Source organism: Seriola dumerili, unplaced genomic scaffold (genome assembly GCF_002260705.1).
Source record: "Seriola dumerili isolate Sdu_G_001 unplaced genomic scaffold, Sdu_1.0 BDQW01000226.1, whole genome shotgun sequence".
Taxonomy (NCBI): domain Eukaryota; kingdom Metazoa; phylum Chordata; class Actinopteri; order Carangiformes; family Carangidae; genus Seriola; species Seriola dumerili.
This window is the reverse complement of record NW_019174481.1, coordinates 4,921,418-4,941,958: the sequence shown is the minus strand read 5'-3', so window position 1 is coordinate 4,941,958 and position 20,541 is coordinate 4,921,418. Positions and strand designations below refer to the sequence as shown.

Sequence of the window (20,541 nt, the reverse complement as noted above, 5' to 3'; positions counted from 1 at the left end):
AAGCCGCACTCGATACTCACCCTAAAGCCTTTTCAAATGTTCTGCAATAAGTCTATTAGAAATAGGTGACAAATTTGAAAGCAAGCAAAAGCGGAAAAGAAAGAAAGCTGACCTCGATCTTCACTGGAGTTTTCTCTAAATTTTATTGCTGCAAAAAGGCAAACGTGTTGCATCCAACAATGTGTGTGTCATTAGGGAATATTCTATGTTTGGAGCATTAAATAGCAAAATTATATAAGATATAGTTGAATTAATAAGATGATGACAAACAGTCCCTCAGGCCTCCTTACAGCCAAGAACAGCGGTAATTAGAGTCTGAAAAATTTATACTGAGAGAAAATGATTTTAAAAAGCAACTATCAGGGCTGCGCTGATGAAATCACTTGACACAGAAGGATCACACCGTGTGTATATGTTTCTGTGTCACCAGAAACAAGGTCATGACGTTACAAGGTTTGCCGCTCCCCGGTGTAATCTGGACTGCGCACGATGGGGTCAGAGTTGAGGGGTGAGAGGTGAAGGGTCGCTCAGTCCTTGAAAATACCACAGAGCCCAAAGGACGGATGTCAGGGTAATAGAAGAGAAGATGGTTATTGAACAAGCCATCACTTTTACTGTCAGCTCACATATACCGGAAGTCTTTTAGTCTTTTTCTCTACAGCAGGTGGGGTTAACGCCTGCGGAGAAGGAGTCAGGAGTCAATGTAGGTGCAGGCGCATGATGTGTCTGAATCGAAATAAAACCACGGCACTTTTCCTGTCATGAATCACAGCTGTGCTCCACTCTCTCCTCGCAGAGGTTTGGAGGTTTGATGGCAGCGAGTGATGGATGCTCCTCGCATTGGGGCTCAGCTCTCAAACAGCCATTATCATTACGGATTCCTGCTGACTTCAGGACTCATTTGGACAAATGGAGGGGGCTTTTGATATTTAAGGGAAGTCATGTATAAGAATGGTTAATGGGCAAAACACAGCCTCTTTGTCCAGTCCTCTCTTTCTCACCCACGCTCAGCTCTCCCATCCTTCATCCCGCTTCCATTTCCTCATTTTCCTCTCGTTTCTCCTCCTCCGCCTGCCTCTCTCCTTCTTATGTCCTTGTCTCCCATGTGCCACTACTCCCCCTCCATGCCCCCCTCCATACCTGCTAAGAGGGCCCTGCCCCCACACAGTGTCTCCCGCTGCCATGCAGTCTCTCAAATTAATGTAGAGATATTGACAAGTGATGGGCCTGGGAGGCATAGATCATCAGGAGGGAGAGGAGAAGAGAGGAGGGCTGGGGTGAGGCCAGGCTGGACTGCTCTTCGTGGATGTAGGGGTTTCCCCCATCGTTACCCAGCAGCTTGCTTGACCATCTAAGTGCCATGGACATAATCTTAAAAGTCTCTCATCTGTTGATTTACTTCCTCTTCACTGTTATGATTCAGCAGCATTAGGAGTGGAGGCAAGATGGAGAAAATGTGTGAGGTTTTCAGGTTTGCCTTTAAAATAATTACCAGGCACATAAATATCAGAAACGGCAGCTTCCACGCTACACTTTCTCCTATGTAAACTAGATAAGGTGCTGCTAACAATGTGCAAAAGGGCCAGTTGGTCAATACGCCAATTATATAGATGAGGGTATGGAAAGGGCAAATGATAGCCAATCAGTGAAGTGCTCTCACTGTCTTCTAGCAAGAGCTGACCCCCTGACCCCATTTGATGACCCTCAGGCCAAAGGTCACTCTCCGTGGTTCAGAGGGCATTTCCATGCACTGGCCGCAGAGGTGTTGCTATGGTTACAGCACTGGCCAAAGATGTGGCGTTCAGGAGGTGAGGGGTCACTGTGGATGTACAGAGCTGCGATGTGATGTGCCTTGTTTAAGATGCATTCCAGAAATTAAATTTTTAACGTGATCAAAGGTCACATTAGGTCTTTTCATGTCACACCGTTTAATCTGGTGTGTCAGTGAAAGATACTTTGAGTGGCGGAATGTAACAGTTTCAGATGTACCTAAGTAGAGATTTTAGGTATTTTGAGTATTTCCATTTTATGTTTTTTACACTAGCCCACTACACTTCGGAGGCAGGTGTTGTCCTTTTTACTCCATTACATTTATCTGGCAGTTGTTCTCAACCTTTTAGGCTTTGGCGTCTGCTTGGGGCCCCTTCGTTACGCTTCTGATCTCTTTCAGTTCCACCAAAGAGACATTTCCTCTCTAAACTTCTTTCATGGTTTTATATAAGTAACTGTTTGAGGCTCAAAGAGATAGAATTATTATTTCACCCCCAAAAAGCAAAGATTAGAGAAATGTCAAAAAATAAATGAATCTGTGTGTTAGAACTTCCTCTTCCATTAACCATCATTATTTTAATATTGTGGTATTGATATCTTCTTTAGTCAAGCAAAGTTATAGAATATTTATTCTACCATCGCTATAATCACTACATTTAAATATAAGATACACTATGTTGCACCATCTTGTGGTGGTTGGATACACAACTACTGTAATCTCAAACACAATTACTGGCTTTTCCTTTGCTTTCGACCTCATCTCATCGTCTTTGTCATTGGATGGAGTTTGACATTTTATTTTATGGGCGTGTTATAACAAAAACGAAAAACCAGACAGAAATAAGCCCTACACAGACACACACACACACACACACACACACACACACACACACACACACACACACACACAGGGTATTTATTTGCATAATACACAAGCCTCAAGTAAAAAAAACTAAAAAAAAAACTGTGGCCTTTGTAACAATAACCCAGTAATCATTTACATAAAGGGAAACGAGAGATATTCAACCTTTGTCACTGAACACACTGTATATTGCTGCAGTTAAACTGAACTCAGCTTCCTTTTATTGTAAATAAGAAGATATTCTGTAGCCTGCATGGGGGGCAGCAGGCCTGCATTAAAAGTAGCTGCTATTTTACACAGGTATCATTTTCTCCTCTGGGAAAACCATTTCATTGTGTAGGCTTATCTGAACAACCTACTGACATAATATTTTCAAACAGCTTGTGATCAGATGTCCTTGGTTTTGCAGACTGTGTAAACCGTCTGGGGTAAGATTCAGCACAACTCACTGTAACTGATAGAGGAACAGTTCACCTGTCAGTTTGCAACTTTGTTTTATAGGAAGGTGGTAAAGGTATATAGATAACTCTTATGCAGTGACATTTCTGAAACCAGTTTTGTGAGTTCGCGCTCCCGCAGAGCGGAGTCTTAACTTGCAGGAGACCGTCCGCAGCCTTCCTGGTGTGGATTTAGTTGCGCGTCACTATAGGCGTATTGCGGTTAATCAAAAATGGGTGGAAAAATCAAAGACTTCGATGAAATTACGTCTTTTCTGGGCGACTACGGCCCTTTTCAAATCCTAATAATCGTTCTGTTCAGTTTAAGTGCAATTCCATGTGGCTACATGGGAGTACTCGCGGTTTTTGTTTCGGATACACCTGAGCACCACTGCAAAGTATCGACCGGCTCCACGCGCAACGGCACAGATGTGGAGCTTCCCTTCCGCGAGCGGAGCAGCTGGATTGGACCTGACAGCTGTTCACGATACAAAGTGAATGGAAACTGGTCGGAGACAGTGTTACTCAGTAATGAGACAGAGCAATGTCTGGATGGCTGGGTCTACAGCACTGAGAGATACACCGCGACCATTGTGTCTGAGGTATCCACATTTCCAGAATGATAAATTATGAATCTTTTTTTATTTTTATATTTATGAATGTTTAATAACTTTTAACCTTTGTTTATTATGTCCTATCAGCTCTGATCAGAGAAGCAATATGAAGTTGACTTGTGTTGTACTATTTCTTTAATTTTGTCAACAACATGTACAGATCTCTGCTTTGTCTTCCTGACAGCTCATGGTCATGGCTGAAACTAGATTATATTACTTTAGATCATATTTTATTCTATCGTCAGATTTCTCAGACATTTGTCTTGCAGTAATCTGAACTACTGTCCGCTCTCCTGTGAACTGCAGTGGGATCTGGTGTGTGACAATGCATGGAAGGTCCCCTTCTCCACTTCCTCATTCTTTGTGGGAGTCCTGATTGGATCCTTTATCAGTGGTCACCTCTCAGACAGGTAAATCCTGTTGTGTGGGATTATTATTAATGTTATTATTATTATTATCATAAGTTAATTTGCATGGAAAAAAATCCTTAAATTATAAATTCATGATATAAACATAAAGTAAAATTCTAAAAATATATTACAAAATAAATATAAAATCCAAGCACCATACATTTTATCTTAGCTGCTCTTTCATGATGAACCTCTAGGTGAATCAAACTGCTTCAAGGTGAGCTCATCTATCAGGTCCTCAACAGACAGACACAATCAGGATTTGATGCTCATAATACCATGAAGTCCAGGGAGCAGTTTGATATATGATGTGTTTCAGGAAGAAGGTGTGAAAAATACATTTCTGTTACATCCTTCCATCATCCATAAATAAAAACACACATCTAGTCATTTACCCATAAAAATGATTCAAATTTATTTTCCTCTTTTACTGTTAAGAGTCAGAAAATGAATGGTTGAAATGTTCCATTAGATTATTCTTATTATTATCATTCTATAAAAGTTGGATTATCAAAGATTAGTTAATACTAAAACTGTTTCATTTAAGTAAGAGTGAAAATAACCACCTGTTGACTAAATGGAAGAATCTTCTTTATTTCACCAACATGTCTCAGCTCAGGGCATTTAATAGTCAAGTCACTTTTTTATTCATATAGCGCCAAATGACAGCAGAAGTTATCTCAAGGCACTTTTCATGTATAGCTGGTCAAGACCTTTGATTACAGAGACCCAACAATTCCCACCACGAGAAAGCACTTGGCGACAGTGGCAAAGAAAAAATTTTCTTTTAAGAGGCAGAAACCTCGAGCAGAAGCAGAGACGGATTGTGTGGCCGTCTGCCTCGACCGGTTGGGTTGAGAGAGACGGACAGAGAGAGAGAGAGAGAGAGAGAGAGAGAGCAGGGGGAAGGACATAACAGTGACAGTAACAGCAACAATAATGATGATGGTGATGATAATACTAATACTGCTACTACCAACAATAATAATAATAATCGTCATCATCATCATAATAATTGTGGTAGAAGAAGGTGTTGGGCGGGATCATGGGGGCTGTAGGCATTTTGCAGTCACACATCCAGACTCTACAGCTCTGGAGGCAGAAATACCTGCAGAGAGCAACAGGAGGTGAGAGAGAGAGAGAGAGAGAGATGATGCAGTGTTTCTCAGAAAGTTTACAGTAATCTCGTCAGCAGGACACCATGGACTATAAATATAAATAGTGATTTGCCATTTAAACAAAAGACTATAAAAGCAGAGAAAGCCAAGGTTACACTTTCATATCCAACAAAACACCGCAGTCAGGGAGTGGGTTTCTGAGAATCAGACAGAATAGACTGGACGGCTCCTTTATGATTTAGGACTAATACCACCACCTTACCGACACTTACACCAGGTAGTCATCCTGCTCACTCACAAAAGTCAGTGATAAGTTTAATGTTGATGTTGCGCATCCATGTTATTTTCATATTTTTGTGCTTTGTCTTACAGGTTTGGCAGAAAACCGGTGTTTTTTTTTACCATGGTCTTGCAAACAGTTGCAACCTTGATCCAGGCCACCTCCGTCAGTTGGGTCATGTTCAGTATCCTTAACTGTTTGAGAGGACTAGGCCAGATATCCAATTACATCGTGTCACTCGTGCTGGGTGAGAAAAAATCCACTGCACCACTCTGCTGCCCTGGCTACAAACAGTTTTTAGTATTTTCCGTGTTTAGTGAAAACACCAGTATATACCAGTAGGACTGAGGAGAAATCAAGAACTCAACCTTTTCGTTGTCTCTCATTAACACCATGTTCTTGATCCTCCTCTTGGTCAGGGTCTGAGATGCTGAGCCAGTCTGCCAGGGTGAGCTACACTTTTCTGGGCCACAGTCTAGGTTTTGGCATCGGTTATGCCTTGTTGCCGCTCTTTGCCTACTTCATACGAGGCTGGAGGATGTTGCTGGTTGCCACTGCCATCCCCGGCTTCCTATTTATTCCGACATGGTGGTAAGTCTGATGAATGTTATTATATTATATAAACAACTACAAAGAGACACAAAATGACCACAAAGACATGCAAAACAACCGCAAAGAGGCACAAAATGAGCACAGAGAGACACTGAATAACTACAAAGAGACAAAAAATTAGCACAAAGACACATGACAAGCACAAAGAGACACAAAGCGACTGTAAAGTCACATGGTTTGTAGCCATTTTGTGCAGTCTGTGCCCAGGGGCCTGTTGTCTGTCCATGTTTGTCCCATGTCATGCTAGGGTCTTTTTATGCATGCACCCTCCTCTAAATTCACATTTTATGAGTTTTAACTGCGCTGTGTATCATGATGTATAACTGAATGTTCCTGATGCCGAGGATTGTATCAAGTTTGTACTTTTATTTGATCATCATAAGACATTGTATTAATCAATTCTGTCGATTTTAATTCAATTTGCGAATTAACCAAACTCAAAATCATAGCAAAAAACGAGACAACTCTGCCTATATTACGGACTTATGTATAAGTTTAAGCTGTTACATGCAGATTTCGTTTTTGTAGATATTACACAACATACAAATAAAACTTTAATATAGTGTTGTGCTCTCAATTCCATTTATGGATTATTAAGTTGCTTGACATCTTGTAGAACCAAGAATTGCTCTAATTAATGGCCCACCACTACTTTTCAGAAGATCATGAAAGTAGAAAACCAAAGTTCAGTCAAAATCAGTTCAAAAGAGATACGACTGCTGTCAGTACAGTCAAATGAATTCTACACAGGTCAGTATTTGGGTGAGATTTGTTCACTTAATTTTAGAAATGCAAGTCAAAACAAAAAGACTGTGACTGATAGAGCTTGCTGGTGGGTTATTGCAAGCGCCTTTGCATCTATGCTGGACTGGGCTGCTCTACAAGTTCTCAGAGCTGATGAGTGTCCATCTTTATGCAGTCACATGCTGTTACAGAACTAAAGTTGTCTGTCTGTCTCATCCCATTCCTGCATCTTCCTCTGGCTTGAGTTTTATGGCTCAGCTCCAAACCACATACTGATCTCGGTCATTAACACTGTGTGCTTCCTGTAAATTTACAATGTTTACATGTTCTGACTTCTGACTGTCATGCATTAGTAAATGTAAATACATCCCCTTGGAGCATTACATTTTTTAATGGTTGCATAAGATCAGCCTTTACTGGTGTGCAATGCCTGTGTTGTAAAATGCACTTTTTTTTCATTTCTTCATTGAACTTGTGTTCGTCTCTCTGTTCAGGCTGATTCCTGAGTCTCCACGTTGGCTTTTGCAGAAAGGTCGGGTGGAGGAGGCTGAGCTTGTCATACGCAATGCTGCGAAAAGGAACAGAGTACCCGTCCCTGAGGTCATATTCAGGGCTGGAGAGTGCTTGGAGCTCATGGTATATATTTTATTATAATTTTATATTTTATTATAATATTCACTCTTCATGTGGAAGCTATTTTGCTACAATATAAGATATGCCCCAAATATGACTGTTGTGTTTCTTTTTATGTATGTCTGATTCAGCAAAATAAAGGTGAAGAAGAGCAGACATACACTTACATGGACCTGATACGCACCCCTAACATGAGGAACATTACAATGCTAGGTGTTTTCATATGGTAATGTGCACTCTTCTTTACTCTGTTTTTAACCTAAATATGGTTGCATATACAGTTTATATTATACAAAATAATTCCCTATTGTTTCTTGGTGAACATAATAGTAGAAAAACATTTTGGAGGCCTTTTAAATATATTGTAAACATGGCCGATCAGGATGTTTGCAGTGACTAATCACATAAAGCATGGTTTTTATAACTTGACACTATATTAATTTGACATTATTTCACATAACTGAAAAGTTTGTATTAAAAACATTTTTAAATATGTGTTTGTTAAGTTATCTGATCAAAACATTGGCTTGTTTTATACTGCTGTGGTTACGATATGACCAGTTTTTTCAGATGTTAAAAGAAATTTCAATTTCAGTGTTCAATCATATTTAAACCATAGCTTCTTTGAAGCACTTGAATAAATGGTCTTATTATGAGGAAACTGGATTTGTGCTACCTTCGAGATCAATATATTATTTAAACACGCTGCATTCCATCTTTATTCAGTGTTGATTTTGTATTTCTGCAGGATGTCTGTCGCCATGGTCTTCTATGGTCTCTCTCTCAATACTAGCAACCTGAATGGAAATGTCTACCTCAACTGCTTCATTTCTGCGGCCATTGACATTGTGGTGTACGTAGCCTCTTGGCTGCTGGTCAACCGGGTCCCAAGACCCACTCTCCTCTTCTCCACACTCATGTTCTGTGGCATCATGCTTCTGATCATCAGGCTGCTTCCTGAGGGTCTGTACTGTAGACACAGAGTACAACATTTACTAAACTGGGAATCTATGAAAGGATTAGAAGACATTATGCACTTTTAAAGTTGTATATGCCTTCTATTCTTCATGTTTGTTTGTTTGTTTTTTTCAGAAATGCATGTCATGCTGCAGGTCTTAGCCTTGGTGGGAAGGATGGGTGTGTCTAGTGCTTACTGCCTCATCTACGTGTTCTTCACCGAGCTGATCCCCACTGTGGTCAGGAACATGGGATTAGGGATCACCTCCACAGCTGCACGAATAGGCACCATCATTTGTCCCTATGTGATTTACATAGGCAAGTGTTTTTTTGGTTCTTTCTGTTTGTACAGTTGTATTTTTTGTGTGCAGTGGTTAAACCAAACTTTGAGAGAGTGAATGGAAAGGCATCAAAAACTATAGGAATACACTGGAGTGAATATACTTAACTTCAAACAGATACTCTAGCTATTTAGTATGACACTGTCAGTGGAGGGATTGCATTTATTTTCTCAATCAGTAAACTAGTAACAGATTTTTTTACACTCAGATACAGAGCTCTCCTACCATATAGAAAGAAATTCAAGAGTTGCTCGATCAGCATCTTTTTTTTTTTTCTTGCTGCACACAGTCTGTCATCATTGTGCTTTACATGTCATTTTGCTTTTTGAATAGAACGCACTAACTAGTATTTTAATAGCACTGATGGCACCAGAGCACTCTGTTATCTGCATCATTCACTAAAGAATCAGATTCATAGGCCTCTTTCACAAATCACAGATATTTTGACTCGTCACCACAGGAAAAAGCCCAAATCGAGCTAATATCGGCTGATTGTATATGGAAAGCTCAAGTAAACTCATTTGCCTTTTTTTTCTGTTTGCAGGTGTTTACAGCAAGATGCTCCCATACATTGTTTTTGGCACAATCAGCATCATAGCTGCTGTTGTTAGCATGTTGCTTCCAGACACCAGAAACAGCAAACTTCCCAACCTTATCAGCCAGGCCAAACCTATCAGAGGGTATGTCACCATCTCACCATCGTGTATGTGGATGTGTGAATTATGATTAACAGAAATAAAGATCATTACTACTCTTCCAAGCATTAGAGAGCAATTCTAACTGATACAATGAAATCTTATGACATAAAGGGGATTTGGCATGTTGTAACTGTTGTTGCATCAAGAGCAGGCCTGCAGCTGCATTTGCAGTGTTAGAGATGTTGGTGATACTGTGCACTTTAACAGTTCTCCTCTATGTTTCTTTTGCCTCCGTTTCTATCGTAAAGCTCCTGCTGCTGTCCAACGGAAAGGGCTACAATCAAGGCAGATACAACTGAAGGCTGTAAAGAAATGAGCTAGAGCTCCCCCTGCTGAAAGAAAATACACAGCAAGAGTTGAGTGATCACAGACAAAAGCCTTTACAACTAATACAGTGTTTCTGTGGGTTTTGATGTGTGGGTGAGACATTAATGTTGTTCGGGCTTTTCAAACAGTACAGAATAAGCTATATCATTTATGTTGTTTTTTGTTGCCTTTACATGGCTGGTTTTATACATAAAGAGGTGGCTGGGTTACATTTCTTCCAACTACTTCAGTCTTTTGATCAAAAATCAGACTTGTTATTAGACTTACTGTTGTTTTGTATGTATCTGGTCCTGTTGATTTGTTCTTTGTTGGCAGGATTTTTGAAGAAATCTTTTTTAATTTGCATTTTTTTCAATAATTTCACTATTTTTTTTTTTTTTTTGTCATGCTTTTGTTGCTTTTTTCGTGCACTGTTGCACTTACTTGAATGAAAGTAAAGTAATGCCACACATGACAAGCGCAGAACAAGAAAAGTTCAATTTGACATTTCTGCCCGTTGAATATGCACATAACAACTATATGGTAATGATGGCTTAGATTGACATTTAAAGTTGGTTAAATAATGGGAAGTTTCAGGATTGTAGACTCATATTTTTTGCTGTAAGATATGGTCTTGTAATTTGAAATTTAAAAATGTTATTTTAATGACTTTTTTACTCAATACAGTCACCAGTGTATGAAAGATGGTGGTCATTCTTATTCTTATTCCAATAGATGAGCTGTGTGTCAAAATCTAGTTGACACTAGTATAGACATATCATGAACAATGTGCTGTGTGCGCTGTAACTAATGGGAGCCTAACTGATGAATCCAACCATGCCTGGGTCTATGAACATGTACTCTTAGTTGCCAGTTTCTTAGGTACACCTAGCTAAAACTAACACAGTCTATTACAGGTCCTGCCATAAATCCTACCTCTGTGAAGGTTATAATAAGAGTGGTTCCAATTTAAGTGTATGGTCATTTTGGAGGCTGAAGTTTTTATTGCTGTTACATTGTATTGTGTCACACTGACTGGTGTTTCTATTACTTTGTCCACTAAATACCAGAAACACCTCTATAATGCAATACAGTTCAAAAGCACCACAAACTACAGCCTCCAACATGACCATAAAGTTGGATCAACACTTCTCTAAAACTGTTGCAACAAAAACTGAACATTATTACGGGATTGCTGCAATTAGTTTAAGATAGATGTAGCCTAGGCTTACCTAATAAACTGGCAATTGAGTGTAAAAGCATCCTTTTGTTTATGCTTATATAAAAAAAAATTCATAATTGTAAAAATAAACGCTTAGAAACCAAACAATCCATGTCCAATATGTGGGAACTGCTGTTGGCAGTAGTGTCATTACATAATCCCGTCAGCTGACTGTCAACATTTGAAATATCGCGAGATTGTTCACACAGTTACACTGAGCAGTGTGCGATACTCTTGGGCCCCGGTACTGACTGCGCCGTGCCCCCACCTCTGTTGCTTTTACTGGGACCCGGTGTCTGTCTGCAGCAACCACAAACACCTGCCAGCTGAAAGAAGGGGCAAGGATAAACTGACCGAGACTACAGCCCCAATGAGCTGGTGTTTCTAATTTAAACAGCCGGGTGGGGAAACAGCGCCGGAAGTAAAGTAAAAGAGTCGCTTACTGTCAGCTAGCGTTAAATGTGGTGGTATCACGCAACAGCTAGCACATAAAGTTAGCTAGCTGCTAGTGATGGCTCTGGTTCTGAAAATATTCTGTTTGCCGTTGCGTTGTAGCTAGTTCAGTGTAGATAAATATAAAATTCAATTATTTCACGTTAGGTCAGTAACCATAATACTAGTCATCGTGCTTACGTATCCTCATCTAACGTAAAATAATTAATCTAGCAACCGTTATTTTAACGTTAGCCAACTAGCTAACGGCAGCATTATTAGTATCCTATCCTTTTTTTTTAAATAATTTGGAGCTTTCCTCATTGTGTTGTGAATCAGAAAAGGGTAGTTTTAGCAGAGTCTGAGACCAAGCCTGTGTAAAGTGTTGAGCCTAAATCTCAAGATATGTCATATCTAACTAACAGTCCGACCTGACAACTGACAGGAAACGCAAAGTTCCCTCTGTCCAGGAAGCATCCTCAAGATAACACCGTCTTTCGATTTAACCTCTAAGCCCAGTGCATATGAAATTAAACTTGATGCTGGTCACTAATAACATTACTTTAGCTGCAGTCAGAAACTTCTACTTGGAGAGGGTAGTCTTAGTAAATTATCATTTGTAGTGCGTAGAGAAAAGTGTCACTTAACCCCAGCCCATAGTTTATCCACAATTTAACATGCCTCCTAAAAAGAGACCAGTTCCCTTAAACATTACTCCCACTGGCGATGGATTATCCACCTCCATCAACACAGATGTTTCATCTGAGTAAGTTATCCTACTAACCAAATTGTTAACCTTGTATACTGAATAAGGATGTGCACAAACTGAAAGATGGATTATTCCCATCCTGTATCTTTTTTCTCAGGGCTAATTTAGAGGCACTTAAGAAAATATTGGAAGAGTTGGACCTGGATGAACAACAGAAGAAAAGATTAGAAGCTTTCCTTACCCAGAAGGCCAAGGTTGGCGAGTTGAAAGATGATGACTTCCATCGAATCTGTGAGCTGGGTGCAGGCAATGGAGGTGTAGTCAACAAGGAGTGCCACAAACCATCAGGAATAATCATGGCCAGAAAGGTGAGCCACAAAGAAGACAGCTTAATGACATGAATGCAATAAAACAAATGATGTTGTGCAGAAAAGTAATTCTGAATGCATTTTCTGTCTCAATTCTCTTTTCTGTTCAGCTCATTCATCTAGAAATTAAACCTGCTATCAGAAACCAGATCATCCGAGAGCTTCAGGTGTTGCATGAGTGTAACTCTCCCTACATTGTAGGCTTCTATGGAGCCTTTTACAGCGATGGAGAGATCAGCATCTGTATGGAACACATGGTGAGAGAATTGGAGAGGGGTGACTGTGTGTGTGGGTAGCTGTAAAAGATATTAAGAGTAATGTATTGCCATATTTGTCCATTCATCCCTACACGGGAATTATCTTATTTTGCCCCATTGTTCTTGTACTCTTATACATCGATGACACAAAACATTATGACCACTAACAGAAGATGAAATAGTGGTAGAGAAATAGTGTAGTGTAAAGACCCGAGTGACTTTGACAAGGGCCAAATCGTTATGGCCAGATGACTGGGTCAGAGCATCCCCGTGGCAGCACGGTTTGTAGGGTGGTCCTTGTTACCGTTGGTGAGTTTCTATCGACAGTGGTCCGAGGAGGGACAGACCATGAACCAGGATAACAAAGGCTATCTCATCTGGTCCTAACCAACAGAAGGGTTACTGTAGCACAAGTCACGGAAAATTTTATTGATGATTATGGGAGGAATATGTCACAACAAGATACAATGAATCACACCCTGCTGCGTATGGGGCTGTGTAGCTGCAGACTGGTCACAGTGCCAATGCTGGTCATAATGTTTTTTGCTTATCAGCGTATACCCGTACTGAAGACCAGGTACGAAAACTGTCTAACTTAACTTAAAGCACATGAGGTCCTGCTGTCCTCTTTTTTTTCCCATTTCAAGGAATGGGAGCATTGATCCTCCGTGTCCTTTCTGTAGATATGTGTTGGTATCATGTTTGTACATTCCATAGATTGAGAACCACTGTACCTTTTCTATAGCTGTGTCACAATGGGAAAGAATGTGTGCCTTTGAAATTTTGTGCTTTTAGCAGTTTATTTCATGACCCATTGTATTCTTTGTTGTCTACCTTTGTTGTCCAGGATGGTGGATCTTTGGACCAGGTGCTAAAGGAAGCAAGAAGGATTCCTGAAGAGATTCTGGGCAAAGTCAGCATTGCTGTAAGTATAAGCTATATTGTTATATTATGTGATATTACTTTATTAGCATTAATGAAACAGTGTTTAGTAAAAGTTGTTTTGTTTAGATAAAGATTTTCATCAAGGCTTTAAAAAGTCAAGATGTTTTCATTCACATATCACTCTTTCACTTTACCATATTGAGCTCAATATAAACCATGGACTTAATATGCAGACACACGCCATGGGTCTGGATGGGTTTCATGCTTGTTTCTGAATGTTTCTTTCACATTAAGGTTATTTACAGTTATTGACTTGAGTAATTTCTCTCCTTTAAAAAAAAAAACAGGTTTTGAGAGGCCTTGCCTACCTAAGAGAAAAACACCAAATCATGCATAGAGGTATCTGAATTTTCATCAAGTTGATTATTGATTTTGTATTTCATAAAATGGAGATTCATCTGTAAAGCACAGTGCACAATAGCAATGTGCCTGAAATTTTGTTAAAGCATGTTGATACATGTTTAAAGATAATTAAAATATAAATAATTAATTTAACTTTATGTCAATAATTGTTATATGTAGTTGCACATTGTTATAAATGTCCAGTTAGGTGACGTTTTCATAACATATCCTTTTTATTAACAGATGTTAAGCCTTCAAACATACTGGTGAATTCACGTGGTGAGATCAAGTTGTGTGACTTTGGTGTGAGCGGGCAGCTCATAGACTCTATGGCCAATTCCTTTGTTGGGACAAGATCTTACATGTCGGTATGTTGCTCTCTCTGAATTATGCTATGAAAAGATGAACTCAGTTCAGTTGCTCAATATTGCTTTGTCTAACTTGTTTGTGGCTCCTTTTCAAATCAAATGTTTCAATCCTTTATCATATTGTCTAGACCACTAAGCTCTATTAAACGATCAATAACCTAACTTCAACCAGTGCCTCAATCTTAAAATATATATTATATTTTTTAATGTTAGTTTTTTATGAATGGCCCAATTCACAGACAGTTCAAAACAAATGTAACACCAGAACAAAATATTAGTCATTTCATATCTGACATTTAATGCTTAAACAGTTCCTTGTATTTATTAATATAATATAAATGTTTGACCTTGTTATGTGTTAATTATGTTCGTTGTTTAGCCTGAGAGACTGCAGGGAACCCACTATTCTGTGCAGTCAGATGTATGGAGTATGGGCTTGTCCCTTGTGGAGTTGTCAATTGGACGCTTCCCCATCCCTCCTCCAGATGCTAAAGAACTGGAGGCCATATTTGGAAGACCCATATTGGATGGTAGTGAGGGGGAGACACACAGCACTTCACCCAGACCTAGGCCACCGGGTAGACCCGTTAGCGGTGAGCAACACAAACACACTCTGAAAAATAGAAAATCTGTGTGTTTTTTTACATAAATCTTGTTTGAAATGTTGAATATGAAACCACCTTTTCCAGGTCATGGTGCAGTAATGGCTATCTTTGAACTCCTAGACTACATAGTAAATGAGGTGAGAATTTAAGAACAGCTAAAAATTACCCATCTGATTCCATGTAGTATTAGCTGTCATCCTTGCTAAATCAGGAAGGTGTCACACTCTACTGTTGGTGACATCTTTTCTTTTGTATTTCAGCCTCCTCCAAAACTACCGCATGGTATATTCACTTCTGATTTCCAGGACTTTGTGACAAAGTGGTGAGACAACGTTTTAGCCTGACAACATTGCTCAGCTGTCCTTTGTAACATACACTTAACACACAACACATCTTATTTTTTGAGTTTTATTTAACTAGTAATCATAAACATGTGATCCAATGTTTTGTGATCAACTTGATGGATGAAAGGCTCTCCCTGAAAGATTTCTCCTTCTGTTATTTTCAGTCTCATCAAAAATCCAGCAGACAGGGCAGACTTGAAAATGTTGATGGTAAGTGTCCTCAGTTAACCTAAGACTTTAGTTTAAATTTAAATGTTCACTTTTTTCTTTTGGCTCAGGGAACACTGACATCTGACAAATCAGAGATTTAGATCACAAAAAGTAGCTGTTGCAGAAACACTTCAGTCAAATCAGCACTGAGGTTAAACGTGCTTATATTTTGTAAAAGAAAATGTCATATTCATACTCAGTGTCATGTCAGAATCAGCAGCACCAACAAGTTTTTAACGTCTAGTATCTAATTTCCATGTGATCGTTTGTGGGTTTTTTTTCAGAATCACACGTTTATCAAGCGGTCTGAGGCGGAGGAGATAGATTTTGCTGGCTGGCTTTGTAAAACCATGGGGCTGAACCAACCAAGCACTCCCACACGTACTGCAGACTGAACACACAATCTGATGATACTCGCGCACACAGTATATAACAACATAGAGAAGCTGCTGCCTAAGACCGTACACCCACACATAAACATCTTGTTTGCCACATCCTCCCTCAGGTGAACCCCTAAAGGCTCCAGTTATCAAATCAACTGCTGACATTCAAGCCAGTTGATGGGAAGGATACTCTATTTAGAACTTGTACCTTTTTTGGAGTCAGTCCTCTGGGATTCTGTTATCCATGAAAATTTCCTCTTAAATCAATTACAACATAATTCCTCTGAATGTTTGTTGGCAACATGGAGAACATCAGTTATTAGTAATTTGTGTTAAGTTCAATTCAGGACTGTGGGCCATTAAATCTCCTTGGAGACTAACATACCAGTAGGCTTTTGTCCATCCTTACCTCAATGCCCTGCAGTCATACAGACTGTATATACTGTATCCAAACTGGAAGATTTATCTCTTAAAAGAATTTAAAAACAAATATAATAGCTGTGCTTAGTTTTCTAACATGTCTCTCTTTTAGTTCAGCTTTTTGATTTTCTTGTCTGAATTTCTCCAAAGTGTTCTGAGGCTTACAGCACGAGTGTGTCAATCCCAGTTATTACAATCAAGGTTAAGCATCTGTACATGTGTACAGGCAGATACATGTATGAATTTGTTTTTATATGTGATATGCAAACACAGAGAAATGTTTATTTTACTGAACAGGTCAGGTTATGTTCGTCTGTGTTAGCAAGAGATGACTGAGTCTAGGAATTGTTTTGCATTTGTTGAGATAACTGATTTCTACATTTTGAGATGTCTTGAGGTGAAGCACAGTGTTTAAAACATTTTAGCATGACACTCATGTCATAGCCAAAAAAAAAAGGTTTCAGCCTTAAATGCACCCTCTGCTCTCTCTATATCTTGGGGTTGTTTCTTAGTAACTTTAAACAGCATCCTCAGTTTGTTCCAGTATCATTAGCTTCAGATTAGCTATGCTGGGGCAGACGCTGCCCTTGAAAAAGAAACTAGAGATTCAGCTCTGGACGGTACCATCAGTAACAAAACTCTTTAGCAAGCTGCATTGTGACTCGCTGAGCAGTCTCAGCTGAAACAAATGGTAATATCTTTGTATTCACTATAATGTAAACAACAGGACATGGATTTGCCATTGAAGTGCATCCTGTGTAGTGGCAGGATTAGGGCATTTCACTCCTTTGTTTTGTTCTTTTTGTGTATTTTCTCCTTTCAGTAACAGTTTAAAAAATATAGATGTTTTTTATGGTAAGATCATCAAAGGCTTTGTCTTTATAAAGTCATAATTGTCAATAAATGGTATGTATTGAAGTATCTGAATATGATGTCTTCATTTGCTGGAATATTACTTCTCTGTCTTACACTTGTCTGACCAGACGGGGGCAGCATATTAACTGCATAGCACTGAGGACCTCTGATACAATTACTAACTGAAGTATGCTACCAAACTGAGATATGAGAATATACCCTGGCTGAGTGGTGTGTGTACAATGTTGCAACCAAGTTAACTAATACATAATACTGAAAGGAGGCAAGGGAAGTGAACTAAAGCACTGACGATACATTAGTCCTCTTTGAATTACAAGCAGAGTGATTCATCTGTTTGGCTAATGTCTGGTGATGTGATGACATGTCTCCCTCTGAATGTCTGTCAACTTCAGCGTGAAAGTGAGAGGCCTTGAGCTCTGAGAAAGACATAGTGTTGCAGTATGTTGGGTGGCTAAGTCTGTGCAACGTTGATGGGAGGGGGACTACTGCACCAGAAAAACAGCAAAGTCTGCAGTCATTAATATGCAAATATGCAAATGAGAGGGTAATTAAGATTGGGCGTTTGTCAGTGGCTCTTTGATTGCTAATGAATTCCAATCCGCACGAAAGGGGGAGGGGATGATGAGCTAAAAATGAGAAAAAAGAACGTGATGTTATTGTGCTTTTTCTTTTTCTTGTGAAAAAAAAGACAGAAAAGTGAGTGAAGGCTCTATAAAATGTAAAGGCCTGATTAGAAAGAAATGATGCTTTGATTTGTACAAAACCACTGAACATGCTGCTGTTTGACACATCAAGTATAAACAAGATGACAACCGCCATCTAAACTGATACAAAACAATCTTGTGTGGAAAATGCACTAAGCAAGTATGTTAAAATTTCTTTCTCAGCACCAGCAAAAGCCACAACATAAAAGAGCCATAAAAGAGTGGAAATGGGGAAATGGGGCTATGAGTTTGTGCCAAGACAATTAACCGTGCACACTGTCACTGAGCATTTAGCATGGCAAACTAGAGCCACCGCAGGAAGGTAGAAACATTTCTGCTCATTAAGAGTGATGTGGCTGACCCCTGTTGAGAAAGATGCTCAGGTATCTTGGCGGGGGGTGTGCAGCGATGGCAAGTTGTGTGTCACAAACAGTGTTATTTTCATATTTTTGGCAAACGGGGGCCTGCCGTTCACACACGAGCACACACTGCTGTTATTGCTGTTTCAGTGGTCCCTTGACACTTGTACATCTTCCTCCCTGGCATGTGAAATGAGAATATGTATACATGAAATAAAAACAAATTAAATGATGTGAAGAATGGGGGAAACAGCTGCTCATGTCACCTTAAAGCATATTGACTCCCTCAGAATACTGCAGCTTTATGTATTTCTCAAGGCTGAACGCTGACCACTAGAATGTCTCTGTCTCTGATACCCATTTAAAAAATTGACTAAAATACTGAATTAAGTCTTCATGAGAAAAATCTAATATGAGAAACCATGCCACCGTATCATTTACTGAATCTAACAGGCAGTGTGATATTTATATGGAATACATTTCTAAATACTTGAGCCAGCAGTTCAAACACTTCAACTAATGTATTTGGAATGACTGATCCCAGCCCTGCTCTGCTTGGTCTGTCATCAGCAGTGGAGTGCATGAGTGTGTTTGTGTGTGTGAGAGAGAGTGTGTTTGAAAGAGAGGGGGGCTGTATTTTTCACAGGAAACAGGAAACCAGAAGTCATAACAGGATGCCCCAGGTTTTCATACTGTACCTGATGCGTGGGTGGCTGCATGGGGGTAACCCATTTACAAAGCTATAGTTCTTGTCTAAGAAGAAAGAGCCCAGGAAAGAGTGGGTGGAGAAGAGGGTACACACTTTGGGGTTAAGAAAATGGAGTTCCACTCTAAATATAGCTTTTTTGAGTCTTGTGCCTTACCGTTCAACCTTGATGTTGTTTTGCCTCCATGCCGTTCGTCCTACTTTTTAAAAGGCAAAAAACCAAACATTGTTTGATGTTTCGTGTAGAGCTGAGATATGATCACTTCCATGGCATATACATGCGCCAGCTTTCCCCAGGTGTACTGTAGGAGCTTCACAAGTGAATCTGTGACATGAGACCAGTTTTGTCATAATGAGGTTGATGTGCTCACACTGACTCAATGCTCCTTACCCTGTTGCAAAAATATGTAGAGATGAGCTGCACCCTTGTAGCCTTACTCATATAACTCCAACTGTATTTAACAATGCAAAGCATGCATTGTCTGTTTCTGTAGCTGAATATTCTGTGGCACTCGGTTTTCTTATATTTATTTAGTTCTAAAACATCTTAGTCCTATTGTTAATGGCATACAGGTGTGACTTGCATGTGTGCAATGCATGCTGAGCATGTGTGTGTGTTGTGAACCACAAAGTGGATGGCTGAGTTTTCTCGTAAAGGCCAGCACAGATGTTATTTAGGTTGTTTCCCCTCAAACCAGTTGAGGTTTTCTCTAGAAAGTCTCAAAACAAACACTGACATTAACTGCAGCCCTGTTTACATAACCACCAATGAAAAACTCAAGAAAAACAGCAACCAGGCCTTCTCAATGATGCTGGCTCATGCTGTAAACTCAGGCTTTTGATTCCTGTGTGAGAAAAGGAAGTGGCTGTAGAATTACTTTTTTCTACTCAACATGTGAGAGCTTTTCTAATTGCAGGTGGTTTCCCCTCCTCTCCAAACACTAAGCTAAAATTATTGGACAAATATATGAAGAAGAATATGTAAATATTATCATACATGTAGGCAACTGTGATGGCTATAAATATTTTTCAGGGATGTATTCATTAACATTTTGTAAATACAATACAAATGTTTTTCCTCCTTAAACAATGGCCTCAAGTAAAACTACTGGACAAAAAGGGTTTTGTGAATACAAGATGACATTTAATAACTACAAGTCTGCAAACATTATTATACATGTAGGACACTTATTAGTATCATAATTTCTTAGGGATGTTTTCATAACAATGTCAAACTATGTGTTGTCTCCCAAAAATGTCATTGTTAATACGTTATGATATTTAATATTGCATGATTACTCATATTATAATTTGCATAGGCTATTGTGATGAGTGTAACTTTTTATGGCAATATTTTTTAATGCAGTAATAGCAAAGTCACCCCATAATTAGGTGTCTTTGGCCATGAATTTAAACATTATAGTCAATTATAACGCACTTAAACTTTCTTACAATCTTATCCACGTTTCACATAACGAAGCATGGTGAACTCCCATCTCTCGTTGACAC

The 20,541-nt window shown here is 39.3% G+C and overlaps 2 protein-coding genes across 2 annotated transcripts; both read left to right on the top strand.

Moving 5' to 3' along the window:
• Nucleotides 1-3,302: 3,302 nt before the first annotated feature.
• On the top strand, nucleotides 3,303-10,463 carry LOC111228924 (solute carrier family 22 member 5-like). The gene is made up of 10 exons (XM_022755036.1): nucleotides 3,303-3,671; nucleotides 3,990-4,093; nucleotides 5,584-5,738; nucleotides 5,911-6,082; nucleotides 7,342-7,483; nucleotides 7,612-7,706; nucleotides 8,229-8,443; nucleotides 8,573-8,755; nucleotides 9,323-9,458; nucleotides 9,725-10,463. The coding sequence occupies exons 1-10, from the start codon at nucleotides 3,303-3,305 to the stop codon at nucleotides 9,795-9,797; spliced, it is 1,644 nt and encodes a 547-aa protein (XP_022610757.1). The 3' UTR covers nucleotides 9,798-10,463.
• A 770-nt stretch (nucleotides 10,464-11,233) lies between these two features.
• Nucleotides 11,234-17,305, top strand: LOC111229041 (dual specificity mitogen-activated protein kinase kinase 2-like). The gene is made up of 11 exons (XM_022755197.1): nucleotides 11,234-12,202; nucleotides 12,303-12,513; nucleotides 12,624-12,770; nucleotides 13,618-13,695; nucleotides 14,003-14,054; nucleotides 14,301-14,425; nucleotides 14,805-15,018; nucleotides 15,115-15,167; nucleotides 15,291-15,352; nucleotides 15,539-15,584; nucleotides 15,869-17,305. The coding sequence occupies exons 1-11, from the start codon at nucleotides 12,114-12,116 to the stop codon at nucleotides 15,977-15,979; spliced, it is 1,188 nt and encodes a 395-aa protein (XP_022610918.1). The 5' UTR covers nucleotides 11,234-12,113; the 3' UTR covers nucleotides 15,980-17,305.
• The last annotated feature ends 3,236 nt before the right edge of the window (nucleotides 17,306-20,541 follow it).